Consider the following 20,209-nt stretch of genomic DNA (forward strand, 5'->3'; position numbering starts at 1 on the left):
AAACTTGCAGGCAGTCTGTTTAAATTGTCCCCACCCGTATCTGTATTCAACTTGGTCTCGTCCGTCGTCAAGGTGATGGCCTTCCGATCTGACTGGCGGGAACTGCTGACAGAGGTAGTGACCGTGATGTCGTCTGCAACCTTCCGGATGCCGAGAAACTGCACTCCGGGTGCGGACGCCATTTTCCTTTCCTTTACGACTTAAAACAACAAAAACAGTTTCCCACGCCACACTCGGACAGGATTTCATGAGAAAAAAACAACTTATAACGGGGGCCGCCCTAAGACGGTCCCTGTCCTAAGACGGAACGGATTTTTTGCTGATCTTATTATCAATAAGTACACCGTGTTTGTTACCACTGACTATGCTGATTACAAAGGTCAATAAACCAAGTCCATGCACACAGCTTTAATTTGCATTCAAAGTATAGTTTAACATATTTACTTCATGTTTAAAAAAAAACAGAATTCTAACAGTAATGTAGACAGTGCTGAATCACTGCGGTCACCGGCCTCTGCGTATTGGCGGCTCGTGTCGCTAACTATACGAACTCTTTCAAGCAGTCACACAACTGCCATGATACACATAAATAAAGCTCCATAAAACACTATGAATATGGGTCTTCAAATGTTTGTTGCGTAGAAAAGCAACCAAAAGGAAGCGACCTAAACATTGCCACCATTGTACTCCCAAGGGAGTGTGGCCGTGAAGGTGGCAGACTAGAGAACGCTCCAAAGATTTATTTGACTGTAACATATGATTCGTGCTGTCTATAAAAATAAGACTTGATAGAGAGATGTAGATGATATTTTCATATAATCAGACAGAGTTTTATTGATGTTGGCGGTGTCGTTTTATCGTAATGTTTTTTTAGTCGGGCATTCACAATCAGTGCATTCAGCCCATTGCCCGTAAACACATCAGCTGGATTGTTCAAGGTACAGCCTTCCTCATGTGAGACAAGAAGTACATACAGTCACGATTTTACTGTCAAAAGAAAGCTAAAATATCATACTATTAGTTTCTTTCTGTGTACTTAAAATCTACCACTTACTTCTGAAGAGAGCAAAATGTAAAAAAAAGCGTACCGAGTTATGCACACTGTCCAGCGTAGCACAAAATTGGAAGGTTACATACACGAAATTGTCTCACAATGTTTGCCGCTTGTAACACGCAGCGCGAAAGGTTCATGAACCACATAAATGCATTTCTTATTCAAGTATGTTGTTCAAATCTATGTGTAAAAAATTCAGTCATCAAAATTTGACCACTCTCAGGCAACTAGCGATGGAGCGCCATGAGTTTGAGCGCAAGAAAAAACGTACCGTGTTGGGGCACCTCCCGTTAAGGATCAACTAGGTTAAAATACCTCCTTGTTACCTCATTTGCTGGTTCTGTGAAGGTGTTAAGATTACCCCTCTACATTGCGTAAGAGACCACGAAGTAACACTAGTTCACCTTTATCCGTTGGGTAAACTAAATTTATATCCGTTGCTTTTAAAAACATGGTATTTTGGGATATCACGTCGACAGAACTTGGTTTCAAATTGCAATATTTTTAGTATATTGCTGTTTAAATGTGCCTAAATACCCTGTTTTGAAAAACAATGGATATAGGTTACCCAACGCATAAAGGTGAACTATATCGTTATAACGCTATAGTACGTCTAGGCAGGGTTGTGGTATACGGTCGAACGAACCACCCATCGACTGTAAGAACGTATCATATTCTGCATAATATTTGGTGGATGGGAAGGGGTCACGAATATGAAGGTCAAGTTCAGATAATGAGAATGTCAGCATTTAAGGTTTGATATTCAATAATACTTTTATTTCAAATGTCATACGAATAAGGAAAATCTGCATGATGGAGATACACTTGGCATGCCATAATAGTGTCCACCTGCTTCCTAGAAAGAAAATGCTTTTCCGTAAGACAAAAATGCATGGTAGCATACCTATGTTCACTTCCTAAGTATATCTCACCGTAAAAAATACTTCTTCGGCCTCAAACTTTACCTAAACCAAAATGATATCAATGCACAACTCATACGGACTTTAACATATGCACAAGTGTGAATGTGGCCATAAATATCATTTGCTACTTTCAGATGTAACGGCTAGCTGTAAAAATGCAAAAGTCTAATTTTCTTCCTAATATACAATGTTGTACTTGATTTTAAGAATACAGTAGAATAAACACAACAGAATATCATCTCGACCAGCAGTGGAGTTGTTTGTTAAGTAGTTTTCCCCACACACTGCTGTAGGGATGAGCCAATGTTGTTTTCTTCCCTTCACTGTCCTCCATTCCCCTTCCCTCATTGGCCCATTTGAACAGGCTGCCCTCCAGGTTGTAGATGCTGATTGGTCGATTTGAACTGCCTGATGGGAGTTTATTCAGTTCCTCCTCAAGCCTGGGGAACAATATAAACAGTTCGTTATTTTGGGATATAAGAAATTATGTGAAAAGATGTTGAACTGAAAACATGACAGAAACAGAGTCTGAGAGAAAATAAATTGTGTCCCTTTTAACAGAAACATCTGACTAGCCCGGTATCCATCCCTACTATAGCTACCGGGTTTCTTCATGTGTCACTTGCAAAGGGACAGAAGACTAGACTAGGTAGCAATAATAGGGTTGATAGAAAGAGCAGTCCAGTCCGGGGGCAGAAAAAAATGTCCAACCTGGTTAGGGTTGCCGGAAAAAGCAGTCTGACCTGTTCAGTGTGTAGTTGTGCCCTTCGGCAGAAAGTGCTATAAGAGGAATGTACAGCCTGAGTACCATCCTCCGTAGTGACCACTGGTACTTTCAAGAAAGTATTGAGCCAGCGGTCACTAGTACGGAGAATGGTACTCAGGCTAGGCTAACATCTGACCTCTTTGCTACCACTGATGACCGGTATCCCAGGGAGCAGTAGGCTACGACTGACAGAGGACGAGACGTGTCGTTCTCTTGTCGTATTCTGTCCAGAGCTGGCGTGAGGTCACCATTATGGTCCACGCGGACTGCATCCGGGATGTGGCTGATATCGTATTCCTCTACTGGCCGAGAATCCAGGAGCAGAACCTGATATAAGACATAAGGCACTTATGACTTGTGATGAAAACAATAATGCCTTCTGCTGAATGAAAAATATTGTTTGTTTGTATTCCATACCCAGTAAAAGTGAGGTACTCATTTTCATCTTAGAGTCCATTCCAAGACACCATGAGGGTTTTTAGGCGATATTTATAATTAGTCTGAATTATTTTCAATAAAAGAATATCTGAGCCACAATAATTAAATTATTTTCAAAAAATTGACTAAGAAAATACTCATTTATTTGAATTTCTTTGAAACAGTGTTAAAAATATTTCTGAAGTATCAAATGTCCTAGACATATAATTACAAAACTTTAAAATCAATTCTAAACAATGGCAACAAACATCCGCATGGTGTCTTGGAATGGACTCTAGTGGGGAAATAAGTGCCTTTCACTCACTCTCGCTCGCTCGCTCGCTCGGTCACTCACTCACTCACTCACTCACTCACTCACTCACTCACTCACTCACTCACTCACTCACTCACTCACTCACTCACTCACTCACTCACTCACTCACTCACTCACTCACTCACTCACTCACTCACTCACTCACTCACTCACTCACTCACTCACCCACTCACCCACCCACCCAAGGGAAAATATCAAAACCTGTCAGGCATTCGAATTCAATATCTCTAGGTTTTGAGTCACCACCCCTAACCACATAAACAAGGCCACAATGTGAAAACATGCCCTGTCCTTGGTGCTGATTGGCTAGTAAATGCCATCTCTAGATAACCAGTGAAATTCTGAAATGAATCCAAGAAAAAATAAATGCATGTAAATAGATTACTGCCTGTAAGCATAAGTCTGTTTCATGACTTGGTTTGTGAACGCTAGTTCACCTCTATCCGTGGGGTAACCTTGTAACGTTATATCCGTTCTTATATTAAACTGCATATTTTTTTCATCAAATATTGTTATGGTAACTTATATCCGTTGTGTAATATAACAAACTGCAATATTCTCAAAATACTGAAATCACCGTCCGTAGATTATAACGTTACCCCATTTCTAAAAGCAACGGATATAGGTTATCCCAGGGTTAAGGGTGAACTAGCGTTACCCTATGCACAAAATGTGGTAGCCTGGATACCATCCTATTTCAAGTTTACCAGGCCTAGGGCACCCATACACCACCGGCCCCCCCCAATTATCTAACTAGGATGGTACCCATTGTAAAATACAAGCAAACAAACAAAACTTTAAGGTAAACACATGTGCTTGGTTTGCCCCCCTCCCCCATTCCGTGACCCATTTCTACTAAGTTACCTCGTTGCTCCCGTCCGAGGCTTGTTGTGCCTTCAGCAGACGATCCAGCTCTTCTGTGGCCATCTGACGGACCGATGGAAACTTCGTCCTCATGCTCTTACACATCAGCCACATAGACCAGCTCGGGCTGTTAGCTTCTGTTGTTTCAGTCGACGCCATCGCGAAACACAGTTCGAAGTCACTTCCGGGTTGCAAAAGTAAACTTGTTGAACGTTTCAACGCTTTGTGAGATTCGTGTTCACATCAAGACATGTGGTTTGACCCTCCTGGCCGTCCAGGAATCGTCTGTGACCACCAAACTCGCTGAGTCACCCGACTCTTGGCTGCAAAGTTAACATGTAACTCATTGACCTCAGATGACCTGACTCTGACTCTGAAGGGTACTTTGACAGTAGTGCAAAAGCGCCCCTTACTGATATTTTATGAACTGCAAAGTTGTTGGGTGACATGTAAACATGTACGGTTAAACCATTTTATAGAGACAGAGCAAAGGTATAAGATAACGCTTCAATATGAAACTGTGACGAAAAGACTTCGAAGTCCTTGTAGACATAACGTTATATAATTAATGTTACTACAGATCGCAGTGTCTTCTTAGCCTACGCATGTGTGTGTGTGTGTGTGTGTGTGTGTGTGTCGCGCGCGCGCGCGCGTGTGTGCGTGTTGGTGCGTGTGTGGCTTTAGAAACCGTAACGTAAATAGTTGTTGAACCCCATGTATTAATGTACTTACGTAATGACTGCTTCAAAATCATTGTATTTACTTTACTTTTCTTTACATTGTACTACTGTGTATATCAGTTGTAGAAAATCACACAAGGCCCCTGTACCTGTATATTATAAGTATAATACATAGATACGTGCGTAGTGACCCAAACCGGTCCCATTACAACACTTCTGAATGAGCAAGGCGAAAGGTTCTGTACCGGAATTTCCCAATGGTAGGTGTGCCTATATGAAGTTCAATATTGCCAATTATAGCTTACTAGCAAGTACTACGCAAAAATGGAATGTCCAATAACGGTGTCCACTGAACTTGAAGGAATTATGATTCGAGTTACTGGATAAGACAAAAAGACACATTTTCTGAAACTCTGACGCAAGCTCTGAAAAGAATATATGGCGTACTGAATTCCAACTTTTATTAACTGTTAACAGTCGAAGTATGCTGTGACTTCAACGATTTCAACGGCACTGAAAAAATAAATCATAACAATTACTGAAACCGTACTTGTTAATCATCTGAATAATCAGACTGTGAATAATCATGCAGATTTGAGCCAGTTTATTGGGCTGTAACGTAATAAACACATACAGGCAGGACTACGCAACTAGCCGAAGGCTATTACAAATCCAGACACACATAAGAATTCGTTTACAAAGCAAAGGAATTAGGTACTATATGTAGCATTACGTAGCTCTTATACAGCTTATGCAAAGCTAACATTAAGATTAAGAGGCTATCGTAAGAACAATCAGATCGACTTTCATTTGCAGGAAATAAATGTAGCAATATGTGCTGAGACAACGACATTCTAAAAAAAAGCAATGGATCTTGATAGAGTCCATTCCAAGACACCATGCGGATGTTTGTTGCCATTGTTTAGAATTGATTTTAAAGTTTTGTAATTATATGTCTAGGACATTTGATACTTCAGAAATATTTCTAACACTGTTTCAACTTTATAAATATTTCCCTGGTCCTGTAAAACTTTGGAAATATTCATGGTGTGGAATTGGATACTTCTAATGGTTTCTAAATAATGATAACAGCATTCTACCATTATTTACCATTTTCTACCATTTTTTGTAATGGTTCGGTGGGCTGGGAAGATAACAATTCACACATCCTTGCAAAGTATGGTTGGGTGCCATGCAACAATGGCCCACCACAAAGGACCCACCAGTGCCCAGCAGTGAAATCTAAAAATATACAGATGCAACAATAGGGCTTACTTTTATGGGGGCAATAAACTAATTTTACCATTTGGCCAGGTTTACCATTTTTTGTAAATATTTGTAAAGTTAAATGTGAAATAATCACAGAGAGGTTTCACAATTATTCTAAATAAAGATATTTTTGTACAGTTACTTTCAAAATGTTTCTAAAATATTCAAAGAAATTCAAATAAATGAGTATTTTCTTAGTCAATTTTTTGAAAATAATTTGGTTATTGTGGCTCAGATATTCTTTTATTCAAAATAATTCAGACTAATTATAACTATCGCCTAAAAACCCTCATGGTGTCTTGGAATGGACTCTATGCAATTTCGCAAGGTACATTATATTATTTTTAATAACACTAATCATTCAAAATTCAAAAGTACCGTGCATTTCTGTATAGTGACACAGTCACTCAGAATATATAGTAGTATATTTACATTTACATTTATATTGGCAATTGGCATAAAATATGAAAGGGTAAATTTTCTGAATTTTTATGATAAGGTTATTCAAAGCTATGTTCTGCACATACGTAGACTTGACAAGAGCGAGCGAGCGAGCGAGAGAAAAATACCGTTACTCAAGCCACTGGGTTTGATTTTGGAAACGGTTAGATGTTTCAGATAGCATCCAGTATCTTTCGTCGGTGACACTGAGAGAGAGAGGAGGAGGAGGAGGAGGAGGAGAGAGAGAGAGAGAGAGAGAGAGAGAGAGAGAGAGAGAGAGAGAGAGAGAGAGAGAGAGAGAGAGAGAGAGAAATAGATTGAGAGAGAAATAAATTGAGAGAAAGAGAGAGAGTAAGAGAGAGGAATAAAATTTAGATTGAGAGATCTAGAAAGATATAGAGAGAAAGAGAGAGAGAGGGAGAGAGAGATTCCCCCACGGTATTAAACTTTAAGGGGAATACGCGGGTGGCTTTTTCATGTATTTCTCCCGGAAATGGTGTTCCAGACCTAGGTCCACATAATCGCTTCCGCCTGCCGCCTGTGGCGGTATTGGCCCGGCAGAAGAAGGCCCCTGCCGTACGCCGATGGAGGGGCTGACGGCAGCCGCGTTCTTTGCCCCGCGCCACAGCGTGATGAACACCGCTAACGTCACCATCAGGATGAGGACGATCGGCAGCAGAGTCGATAGGATGATGATCTCACGTGACGTCAGAGCGCTGTCCATGTCTGTCGTCATACCTGGAGAAAGAAAACAGAAAAAAAACGTCAACCATCCCTCAACGGAGGCAGGGGCCAATACAGGCATCTTGGACCCGTTGCTGACGTCACACTTTCGTTCAGGTCACGTGGCATACGTGATCCTTGAGAAGGATCGGAGGACTGATTGAACATCCTGTCAATAGTCTCGCCTATTGAAAATAGCACTTACTGGGGCAGTCCGCTATGGCGCAGTTTGCAGTTTCGTGGCTGTTGCCTGTACAGTCGTCCCCACCGTTGGCAGGTGCCGGGTCATTACACTCTCTCTCCCGCCACAGCTGTCCACCTCCACACGTCACCGGACAGCTGGTCCAGTTAGACCAGGACGACCAACCGCCATGTTCTGAATTAAGACAAAAGGGGCACGTTGAAGTTTTGTAAATAACTGTGTATCAAAGTTGAGGTTTATACTGCAGCAGGCGTTTGCTTTACCCGGGACAAAAGCAGATACCGCAAGCTGGTAGGAAGTGATGCTATTCACGTCCACCATATAGAGTGTCAGGAAGTGATCAATGGACACACGTGATTAAAACCTTTCCATTGTAATTTACACACAATTGAACAAGATTATACACGAATTTCACGGAGGTGTGAGATCTTCGACCACTTGTTAAGACAGGGATAACGTTATGTTCTGTTGACTTCAAGGCTTAGGCTTAGAAAAGATGTACAGTCTTATATTCTCAGACAAAAAGAAAATCTATGGGAAAAACAAGAATGGTACATACGAGGGCACGGGGCCGTAGTTACAGTACAGTCGGTTCGTTCCTCGCTGTCTCCGCCGCACGACTCAGTGGCGTTGTCGGCAGGATTGCCAGTGGTGCTGCAGGTACAGGTCCGAGTCCGGGTCATCACACCGTTGGACCCACAAGTCACACTACAGGCTGTGTAGTCCGACCACGTGGACCATTCATAGTCACCAGCTGTAGATAGGTATAGATTGAACATCGAACGTTTGATTTCATATGTAAGTTTATTACAAATTGCTGTCCGAAACTTCAAAGATAGCTGTATTATTATAAAGAAGCCGACAAAACGTACAGAAGCAAAATAAAGACATGACATAAAAACATTGTTACGAACATGCAGCCTCTCATTGGTCTGAACAGTTGATTGCTGTTCTGTCATTGGTTGAACTGCTAATTTGGATGAATATCTAATAGATAGCATCGGTCTGTAGTAACTGTTGGATAATCGAAGAAGATCTACAGATCTAATTTAGACCTATTCGTATGGCTGGGCGCTTTAAATACCGCTTTTTCAAAACTCAGTCAAATAAGCCTAAAATATCTCAAAAACATCTTGCGATTTCCCCATTCCCGAAAAGAGGAAATTTGGCAATTTGGCGGTGTTTTTTTTAACGCTTATTTCGCGGCGACCAGGAACGGTACTGCAGATTAAGTAGCTTCCATCGATTGTAAAAAAAGTATTTTCAGAATGCAAGATAGGAAGGAAGAACAGCACCTACCGTTACAGGTATCTCCTGAGCACTCCAGGACCTCGTAGTTGGCGCCGTCGCAGTCGTTCCCCCCGCCGGCGGGGACCGGGTTGGTGCAGGTTCGGGTACGGAGTCGCTTCCCGGTCCCTGACACTACCGAGCACGTGGTGTACTCCGTCCAGTCCGACCAACCACCGTGCACTGAGGGGCAGGTGCATTTGATTGGTTTACTCAGTGTTTTTTGCTTGTTTGTTTGAACTTTGTTTTTTCATGAAAACTCAAATTGGCCCCTTTTCATTGAGGCCATGAGGAAAGAGGTCTTATAAGTCTATATACACAATATTTACATACATCGTACAAAATGCAAAATAGTAAGATCTGCTACACGTGTTCATATGATTACACTACATAACGATAGTTCACCTTTATTCACGGGGTAACCTATATCCGTTGTGTCTAAAAGCATGGCACATATTAAGGGATATTAAGTGGACGGATGTTGGTTTCAATCTATTAAACATTACAATTTGAAACCACTGTCCGTAAACTTGATACCCCAAAATACCCTAGGACTGTTTTTAGATACAGCGGATATAGGTTACCTAGAGGCGAACTAACTTAGCAATGCAGTGGTTGCCCCTACCTCAACAAAATGATTCAACCGAAAAGAAGAAGTAACTGTCTAGATCTATACTCTCTGCAACGTTGACGTAAAAAAAAAAACTTACCACAGTTTCCTGTGCAGGGTTGACTGGCCGGCATACACGCCAAACCTAGAAACATAAAAGACAAAACATTTTTAAACATGACATAACAGAGTCCGGGCCCAGGACATGAAAAGATACTAATTTTCAGCCTCAAACCAAAAATATTTCGTGAGCAAAACGAGCAATCGTGTGCTGTGGTAGATTGAAAAGATACATGGCATTCCAGATTGAATAAACGTTATTTATTTACTTAATGTATTAGAACGCCAGCGTCAACTACAAGGTCGAAGAAGCAGATGTGAAAGAATAAACATTTTGAATCTATATTGTTCGGTAACGTTATACCATACTCTCTGTTCAGCCATTTTCAACTTCTTTGTCGACTCAGATTTTATCAACTTTTAGGCAACTTTTTTGGCGAAACTTTATCTTAGTCATAGTTTTGCAGAGGATGTCATCCATATGATCAACATGGCCTTACGATACAAAGCAGATCAATCCAAGCTGAACAACAACAACAGATCATTTAACCTTGAACAAATATTCAAGATGGCGGTCGGTCTACAGGGCTTCGCGTTTCACTTGCTGTAGCTAGACTTATTCAAGGTCGCTATGGCGTACATGCTTCTTTGTGCGTGTTACACACCCAAGCTAACATACTAATAATCTTGACACAAACTACACAAATTATCGACCTCTTACGATGTGCATCTCCCTGTGACTTATTCATAAAACTTCTCTTCTTTCGCCAATGTACCAATTTACAACTAGGACAGCAGTGTACCAAGTGTGATCGTAATGTTGATGTCTGTGGACATTGAGTGCCATAATTCATCTTAGTTGTTTGATCTCCAAACCTAAGAATGGGTCTGTACACACGTTACGTATTTCTCTTTTCCATGCTAAATACAAACGTAGCTCGCTAGTCGGTGTCTCTAAAACTACACCAACAACAAACACAGTTTGCGGAAGTTGTCACTACCATGTTCACTCAACTTTACAGTTTACTGCATTACTCCTTAGTTGTAGCAACCTTACATTGTGCGGTGAATGTCCAACGCTACTTGACTTCTACACTACAACGTTTTGAACCAGATTCATCAAAGTTTTACAGTATCCACAGTGAAAGACAAGCAAGCCCTTTGCCTACGCTATTAGAGTTCCTCTCTCTTGTGCAGGTGTTAGAAGATTGCTTTATTAATATACAAATTTCATATCATGGCTTAAAAAGCATTGAATATGCTTGCAGACTAGGCAAATAATTCAAGAGATACAGAGAGGCTACACGTTTATGTAGGTTGTTCTTAGTTCACACTAAATGTACCTGGTTCTAGACCATTTAACGTACTTACCATTTTTCGGCAATAGACAGAGTAGAACGCCGAAACAACAGAAGGCCTTCACCAAAGACATCGTCAATAATTGCATGTCTTACTTTAAGTCATTTTGTAAAGAGGCTTCCACGTGAAAAGAGTGAAGGTCCAAAAATTGCAGGCGATTTTCAAGGCTTAAGCTTGTTGCGTGGTTTGTGTTGGTAAAGATGGCGGCTAAAAAGGTATCTAAGTGTAGGGGACCGTGACATGATATGGTACCCCTGCCAGGTAGCTCAATAGATACAGTGAAACTTGATCCATATGTCAACCTACCGATGACCCGTGTTAGCCATGTTGATAGAATGGAACCTGTTTAAAGGGGCGTCACTGGAGCAACAATGACGTCATATTTGGCTAGTACTCTCCAAGCAGATATTGCTAGAAAAAAGTTATAACGTCTTCTAGCTCAGTATTTTTGCTACTAATGGCCTTGCCATAAACCATACAACAGCCCAGATTTGTTTACCAGTAAAATATCAAGCGGGGTCCAAACGGATGCAGCGTGTTGATGCCCTGGCGGGCCCATGTCCCAGTTTCCTTTCGCTTGTGAAAAAGAAGAAGTTACAATGGTTTAGCCATGCTACAAGAGCAAAGGGCACTCTAACTCACACTATACTGCAAGGTAGGGCGGAGGGTGCAAGACTAGGGGACGTCCACAACGGACTTGGACTAGTGACTTGAAAGAATGGTCGTAACAAACAGTACATCAGCTAGAGACCTTGGCCGAAGATAGACGAAGATGGAAAACTTATGTTGATGGTATTGCTGCCCATACGGCCGGTGAGGCTATGGGACCGGTGAGGTGAGGCGAGGTCCAAACGGACCACATTATGTTATGCTTAGTTATATCTTATTGCGACAGTTTTTGGTGGTCGTTATACAAACATTCTTAAGGTAAACGTAAGAGAAATATTCTGACATGCTAATTTGTAAATAATTACAAATTAAGTACCATAATTTATATACATAGTAAAAAAATTAAAAAGAACAATTTTTGCGCTGATGGTGGCAAGTTGGCAACTTATTTCTTACAACCTGGCCCCTAACTTTCTACAAAGATACCATCATGATAACAGACTGCATGCTATTGAAGTAATCATGCTTCCAAGAATAACGTTACACATTGATGACAAATTAATCAAATCAAAACATTTCATGTTCTGAAAACTGCACATTTTGCAATTTGCTGAGGCCAAAATGTTCTGACATTAATAATTTCCACCGCATTGTGTCAGTCTCAGTACAAAGAAGCCGCGAAAGAATTTTTCAGATACAAAATGTTTAAAAAGAGCTTCAAGTGTTGCAATTTTCCTTTTTTCGCTTTTGAGATTAGCATTTAGCAACTGTTGTAGTGCCTTGTAGTTAATACCTTTTGAGGCCGTATCGGAAGGGGGCGTTAATGACTTTCACAGATTGCAACACCTTCAAAGATTGGAACAAACGCGTACGTGTACATTCTGGTGAAAGTCTGGACGAAATTACAGCATGATATTCTGTCTTTTTTGACTAGCTTTTTCAAAACAATCCATCCAGGCTCTGTAGATTTGTCGTGTTGATACACAGACAAGAACACACGGACACACACACACACACACAGACACAGACACAGACACAGACACAGACACAGACACAGACACATACACATATACATACACACACACACACACGCATTCACATACACATACATACACACACACACACACACACACAGACACAGACACATACACATATACATACACACACACACACACACACACACACACGCATTCACATACACATACACACACACACACACACACACACACACACACACACACACACACACACACACACACATACATACACACACATACACATACACACACATACATGCACCCAGACACACACTCGAACGATCCTGTTGAAAACACGGCCTCCATTTTTCATGGACGTAATTGGAGACTCCTGATAAAACTAAAGCGGGAACTGAATTACAGATATACTTATCAAGTACATCACATCCAAGATACGTACCACATCATTAAGTGGATGTTGAATAAGATTGTATCGACAATTCCCAGAAAAATACGTCCGCTACAGCGTCATAGGGGAGGCAATTACCGCTACAACACGGTAGAAAATAATGATGAGTGCGGTTGGAGTGGTGGGAGACGCCGGGGCAAGAATAATCCACTGTTAGGCCACGCTAATTTTATTTCTTGCTTCTCAGATTCGCCTGTCCACTTTTTTTTTCATTTTCAAAAAACAAAAAGTCCCGGGGAAAAGGTAATGTAGGTTTCGCTATCTCAAACCTGTAAGTGTTATCATTCAGTGCCATATATATAATTTCAGTCTAAACGCAATGCCTTTTATTTTAGTAACAAATCAAAGAAAGGGATTCATTGTATGAAACGCGCCATTAAACTCCCCAGGCTGTTGATTTTTTGGGCTATTTCAGTCGCATATCTTCACCCCAGACCTTTTGAAAAATATAGTTTTATTTTATTTTTACCTGTCGGCCCGGGTTTTTTTCTTTTTCAGAAAAAAAACATGAGAAGCAACAAATAAGGCCACAGCATGTAAAAGTGCAAAAAAAAGAGATTGCGTGAAAAAAAAGACGGGTAAAAAAACACAAGATGGCTAAATTTTCAAAATAGACACCATAAACGTCGTAACAAGATTTAAAGTGACAAAACGTGGCATCACAAGTAACAAAGCATTCATTCCTGTATTATGCAATAAAGATTATCATATCATATTAAAGAAGTGAACTAGTGTAGTAAAAGTGACACTAGTGTGGTACACCAGTATCACTTACTAAGCTGGCAACTACATTCATGGCTTCCATATTGCTTGCATTCTTACAACTATCCAACAAGGTTCACTTCTGCTACTGTAGTCATGGCTACCTCCCTAGTGTCACTTCTACATGTATGATTATTAGGCTACAACACAATTTTTTTGCCTATTTTGCCTATCTGACCATCCCCGAAGAGGATAGAAATTCTTCCGAAAATAGTTTCATCAGGTTAGTAGAATATATGATATAGGAGAATTCTTTTTACACAACCAGAGGTAGTTACATTGCTTACGTTTCGATGTCTCTCAGACACCTTAGTCAGAGCTTCTATTATAACTGGAGTTCGATGGTGAGAAGCAGAACTCCAGTTAGAAACTCTGACGAAGGTGTCTGAGAGATATTGAAACGTAAGCAATGTAAGTACCTGCTGGTTGTGTAAAAAGAATTATCCTATATCCGATAAAAATTCTTGTTATTTTCTGAAATCAGGCGAAAATTGATACGCGCGCTGATGTCATCCATAAACATTACATGCTGTGGCCTAACTGTGGTGCACGTGTGGCCTTATCACGTTGGCAAAGGTTGCCACCACCGACGTACTGACTCCTACGGACCGACGTATTTATTTTGGTTATTTCTCCATTTTAGCCTTAAAGTGTTTGGTAAAATTGCATGTAGCGCAGTGGATACATACAGCGCACGTGTTGATAAATATGAGACATGTGAGGGTTGGTTAGACAACCGATCAAGTTGAGGACATCAAATTATGGCATTTTCAATTAAGCTCAAACTCTTTACTATCTTTAGACTTTCCAGTTTTAGCTGGGTCGTGAAAGGTTTATTATAAAGCAGACTCTAAGCTGTATGTTGAATAAGTGTCGAGTTGTGGTTGGTTGTGAGTGTGTGTGTGTGCGTTGTGTGTGTGTGTGTGTGTGTGTGTGTGTGTGTGTGTGTGCGTGTGTGCTCGATCGTGGTTATTTCTGTCTACATTAGCAATAAGTGATGATGGTTTGAAAAATTGTTTGCAACATACGGCGCAAATGGTAACAAATATAAGACATGCGAGGGTCGGAAAGACAGCCGAACAAGCGAAAATGTACCTACATGTACCGGTAGGTTGGAAGCAGAATTAAAGCATGGCAGTTTCTTTTCATCCCAAGCTGGCTTTACTAACGTTATCTTTAGACTTTCCCGTTTTAGCTAGGTCGTGAAAGGTATATATAGTGCTTTATAATGCCTCAAAGCTATTTGTTGTGTTATTGTAGAATTTGTGTGTTTGTGTTTGTCCGTGTGTGTGTGCATGTGAACGCGTATAACGCTGTGTGCATGTACATGTCATGTACGTAACGTAACGTTACGTGTGTGTGTTTCTGCATGTGTGTGTGTGTGTGTCTGTCTGTCTTTCTGTGCGTGCGCGCGTGTGTGTGTGTGCGTGTGCGTGTCTGACTGCCTTTCTGTCTTTGCGTGCGTGTGTGTGTGCGTTTGTGTCTGTCTGTCTGTCTGTCTTTCTTTCTTTCTGTCTTTGTGTGTGTGTGTGTGTGTGTGTGTGCATGTGTGCATGTGTGCATGTGTACTCGTCCGTACATGATCGGTAAGAGTTTGGGAAGGGGCACTGCTAGCAAATAGCGATAATGTATTGCCATGTACGGCCAAATACGTCATGATATATTTCGGAATGTTATTCTAATGAACCTATTCGACTTGGACCACCATCTCTTTTTATCCTTAAGAAACAGTGTGAACTGTTTCGAGACGTCCAAATTAACCCAATAACGCTTGGTCCGCACTCGTCAATGGTTGTCGTTAATCTCCGAGCTCTTCAGACACCTCAATGACGTGAGCTGCCTTTTCTCACGTTAACTATAATGTCAGGATATACGTAGGTATGACCTAAATACATCCATCATCCATCCATGTGAAAATAATTTCATCAGGTTTTTAGATCATAGGGCATAAGAGTTTTCTTTCACACAACCAGTTTTTTTCTCACCTGCTGACGTTTAGATGTCTGTCCGACAGAACTTCTAACTGGAGTTCTGCTTCTCGCCGCTATATGCAGCCGATGTAGGTGGCGCTTTTGCGGCGAGAACACTATCCCAAACGTGGCTTAGGTCATAGATAGAGAAGACAACAGACGAATCCGTCGGATTTAAGAAGCAGTCTGGATAAGGAAGTCAGCCCCAGTGATGAACCGGAACGAGGGGGGATACAAGCTAAGCCATGTTTAGGATAATGTTCTCGCCGCAAAAGCGCCACCTACATCGGCTACATATAGCGGCGAGAAGCAGAAATCCAGTTAGAACATCTGACGAAGGTGTCTGAGAGACATCGAAACGTAAGCAATGGAAGTACAAGCTCTGGTTGTGTAAAAAGAATTCTCCTATATCCTACAGCCACTCCTCCAATCCACGGTGTCTACGGTATGGTATTGGAAAGCGGGGCCCAGCCCTTTCGTTCAACAGCCTTTTAGCTCCCCGTGCAAAGCCAGGTACCCGTTTTTACAGAGTATAGTGAGGAAAGTGGTGTTAAGTGCCTTTTCTTAAACCGGCTTTACAATTCCTGCGAACGCCGGCCGAATTTACAAGTATAGATCGGTCAGAGCTCACCGAATGTCAATATCGACCGAGAATTGGTTGTATTTTTCGTGTGAAAATCTGCCCCTTCACAAATTGCACGGGGCTCGGGTGACGTCTATCCAACATTAATGATTATATGCCCCCCATGGGATGGTAGCATCTCTTGGACATTGACGAAGTAAGAATGGACTAACCCGGTAAAAAGCTAATATTTGGATCGACTTTAACTTCTGAGTTTTGGGAAATATGTAGGGCATTAGTGGGGTGGACGGGCACCCTAAAACAATGATGTTAACAGGAATTTTGTGATAGAACAATCAAAAATCTCAAAAATTTCAAAATTCGTCGCCTAGCTGAATTTAAGCGCAGCTGGTAGTGCCCAACAAGCGCCGGCCGAGCTGCTAAAATCGTCCGCGTATAATCGCCAAAACGCCGGTCATACTCCGGCCGAAAATGCCCAAAACTCCAGTTTAAAATTTAAAAGAAACATATCTCTATACAGGTTTGATCAATCAATCTCTATATAAAAGACCTTAAAAAGCCTTCCACGACCATTCTAAGAGTGGGCGATTCACACTTAAGAATTCCGATCACTGAGTATAAATAATTGTTAAACTGGGCCACCAGTTCATTGAACTGTCTCTTTAAATGGTTAACCAGTACAAAGCCGGATCATTGCGCCAGACTTCTCTACCTAATGGAGGTTATTCTTAGAATCCCAATGGCAAAATAATTATGTAGAAGGCGCTTGATGGGGAGCTTCGGCACAAATACTTCTGAACTACTTGCGTCACAAGGTGCAGTTCGTTAGCATTCGTTGTTTGAGCCGAATAAAAAAGTAAGATCTCTCTAGCATGCAATTATGGCGACTAATTATGTCCAGAACTCGAGATGTCACTGCCAGAAGTTTCGCTGTAGTACCGCAGATTGTTGCAAGGGGGCTTGCTCCAAATCGTCCCACGTCTAAAACGAACGTTAGCTATCTGCGAAGACTGTAAATCATAGCGTTGATTTATAAAAAAAACGTTTAAAAAACAGCCGGAAAGCTTACATGATTTCTGCCTACAAACACAATCTACCGACATAAATAATCATAATCCATCCAGAGGTTCTTAAGCTATGCTGACTACAAATATCCGGAAATACACATTCATCACATTCACACACACACACACACACACACACACACACACACGCGCGCGCGCGCGCGAGCGTACACACACACACACACACACACACACAGGCGTGCGCGCGCACACACACAAACACACGCACACACCGCACACACACACGCACACACACGCACACACACACACACACGCACATACATACAATCTGTCTTTCTCTCTCTCTCTCTCTCTCTCTCTCAAACACACACACACACACACGCGCACACACACACGCACACACAAATGACACCTCAATTTTTCATGGAGGCAACAAGCGTACTCAGTCAATCGATCGGTTCCAACCAATCGCGTGGCAGCAATGAAGCCCCGCCCCTTTGCTACAGGTAGCAGGTACTACATCTTGTCGGGAATCCAAATCGTCCCACTGCAGGCATGAGAACGTGGGCTGGCATCGTCTCCTGAGATCGCGTTGACCGCACCGGGGCCTTGTCGAGCGCGCCACGCGCGTTCCTCTTTCCCTTCTCTGAATATATTCATGTCCATCTCACCCTCAAACATGTCTACAAGGTCATACAACAACAGTACGAGTCCGCACAACTCGTCGGAGTTGGTCTACGAGTTTGTGAGTTGTGCGGAGAACGGGTCTCTGTACCTTCCGAACTGCCAGGGTATGATGCTGGACGGACGGGAAGACTATCTGTCCGAGGGCGCGCTGATAGCCGTGACGGTGGTGTACGCCGTGGTGTTCCTCGTAGGCGTTCTCGGTAACGTGGCCGTCGGCTTGGCCGTATGGGGCAGGCGGGAGCTACGGAAGGTACGTACCGTACTTTTGATTTCCAATATTAGGAATAATATAATATAATATAGATAATGCGTCGAGGAAGGTGACATCCAGGTAATAAGATACGGACTAGAAACAGCCATGCCTTCAAGTACCAGTTACCGACCTAGAATTGATGTGTTCAAAAATTCGTATTTTCCCAAAACTAGCGTAGAGTGGAATATGTTATCCCCAAGCACAGTAGGGGCGTCTTCTCTAAATAGTTTTAGATAGATGTGCAAAGGTTAGTTGTTAGTTAGCTGCCGCGCCGCGTGCCTGCGAAGCTGATGTCTTACGCCGAAGGGCAGTTATACCGGCTATATAGATACAGATACAGAAGATACGCCCAAAAGCAGTTACTCACTGACGAAAGATAGCGGATGGTCTATATCTGTATCTGTATCTATATAGCTGGTATAACCGCCCTTCGGCGTAACACACCAGCTTATGCCAGCTTATGTCTGTTGCCAGAACCATATCCAGGCGCTAGACTAACTGCTTTTTGGCGTAATATAGATGCTATGCCGCTGGACTGATATATGATATGATATATGGTTCTACATTGATTTTTTTTCTCATGCTATGAAGTGTTTTATTTCATTGATCTGATCAGACAAGTAACGCTAGTTCACCTTAATCCATGGGGTAAGCTAGATCCGTTGTTGATACTATATGTATAAATTTCAGGACAATATTTCAAATCAACATATTATAAAACCCCTGTACACCAATTTTTTTTCTTGTATCTTGTATGAGTACGGAGATATTGTAAGCTTGCATATTTAATTAGCTGATCAAGAGAAATTATGCATAATTTTCAGGCCTTTGAATGGCCATAACTCTCTAACGGTATGTCCGATTTTGTTGAAATAAAAACCATACTATTTGTTTTACTAAGACCTATCTAATGATATCAAGTTTGAAAAGTTATGATGAGTTTGAAATTTTTGCGTAATTTGAGACAGCTACTTTGACCTTGAATTTTGACTGACAAAAAGGAACATTTGATGGGAAAGTATGTTAGATTATGAAAATAGAACTACATAGAAAATAACATTGATAGTTATTTTTTTAAAAATATCATTTTGAAATTTTGCTCAGCCACCCTGATATACTACCTTAAGAAAAACGGGTATTATACAGATTTCAGGTCAACGGCTTGGGTTTCAAAAAACAACATTTTCAAAATATTGCAATGTGAAACTACCTTCCATCGACTTAACGATCCCAAAATACCCTGTTTTTATAAACAACGGATATAGGTTACCCTGCGGATTAAGGTGAACTAAAGTTAAATAGGGCGGCGAAAGAGCAAAACCAAGGTATAGCAAAAGCCGCAAGAAACGCATATTTAAAGGCTATCTTGAACATCTATTTATTGGCTTTTAGTGAGTGTCTATCATCCAGAAAATCACCGCTATTGGGTATATCAAATATCTTATGCTGTGAAGAGAGGCCACAGTGCGACTCAATGTCGATCTATGCATAACGTCTTTAGCCCTGAAGACTTCTTGAAACTAATGGGGGAAAAGAATTATGTACTGGGTCTTTAAAAGAGGCATTTAGACTTGCTGACATTGCTCTTCAAAGAAACGGCTAGTTGTACGAGGCCGTCATACATAAGCATATGATTTTTACACGTTTTGCCGACAGGCTTATGGTAAACTTGCCCAATCCAACGAACGATTCTTTACAACGGAGATAGTTACAACCCATACCCGTGAAAGGAAGGCTTAAGCCCCGTTTACAAATCAAGAATTTAGCTCGGCCGAGTTGTCAGCGAGCTCTAAATTACGAGGAGGTATGACTCTGATGCCTACGAAGAAACTCTGACATTTGTTCGTAGGCATCAGAGTCATGCCTCCTCGTAATTTAGAGCTCG

At 41.5% G+C, this 20,209-nt stretch overlaps 3 protein-coding genes across 3 annotated transcripts in view; 1 reads left to right on the plus strand and 2 right to left on the minus strand.

The window, feature by feature from the left end:
* Positions 1-1,809: 1,809 nt before the first annotated feature.
* On the minus strand, positions 1,810-4,722 carry LOC118426643. The gene is made up of 3 exons (XM_035836152.1): positions 4,359-4,722; positions 2,880-3,070; positions 1,810-2,417 (listed from the first exon to the last, which is right to left on the minus strand). Exons 1-3 carry the CDS (start codon positions 4,515-4,517, stop codon positions 2,213-2,215), a joined length of 555 nt encoding a protein of 184 aa, XP_035692045.1. The 5' UTR covers positions 4,518-4,722; the 3' UTR covers positions 1,810-2,212.
* A 2,359-nt stretch (positions 4,723-7,081) lies between these two features.
* LOC118426106 (coadhesin-like) lies at positions 7,082-11,218 on the minus strand. Its single transcript, XM_035835364.1, has 6 exons — positions 11,002-11,218; positions 9,671-9,715; positions 8,973-9,143; positions 8,233-8,427; positions 7,677-7,847; positions 7,082-7,486 (listed from the first exon to the last, which is right to left on the minus strand). Exons 1-6 carry the CDS (start codon positions 11,075-11,077, stop codon positions 7,197-7,199), a joined length of 948 nt encoding a protein of 315 aa, XP_035691257.1. The 5' UTR covers positions 11,078-11,218; the 3' UTR covers positions 7,082-7,196.
* A 6,845-nt stretch (positions 11,219-18,063) lies between these two features.
* The window catches only part of LOC118426245 (growth hormone secretagogue receptor type 1-like), a 41,570-nt gene continuing 39,424 nt past the window's right edge, over positions 18,064-20,209 (plus strand). The window contains exon 1 of the mRNA XM_035835516.1: positions 18,064-18,321. Within this exon, the coding sequence (XP_035691409.1) occupies positions 18,064-18,321 (258 nt within the window). The remainder of the gene's footprint in view (positions 18,322-20,209) is intronic.

Source organism: Branchiostoma floridae, chromosome 11, assembly GCF_000003815.2.
Source record: "Branchiostoma floridae strain S238N-H82 chromosome 11, Bfl_VNyyK, whole genome shotgun sequence".
NCBI lineage: Eukaryota > Metazoa > Chordata > Leptocardii > Amphioxiformes > Branchiostomatidae > Branchiostoma > Branchiostoma floridae.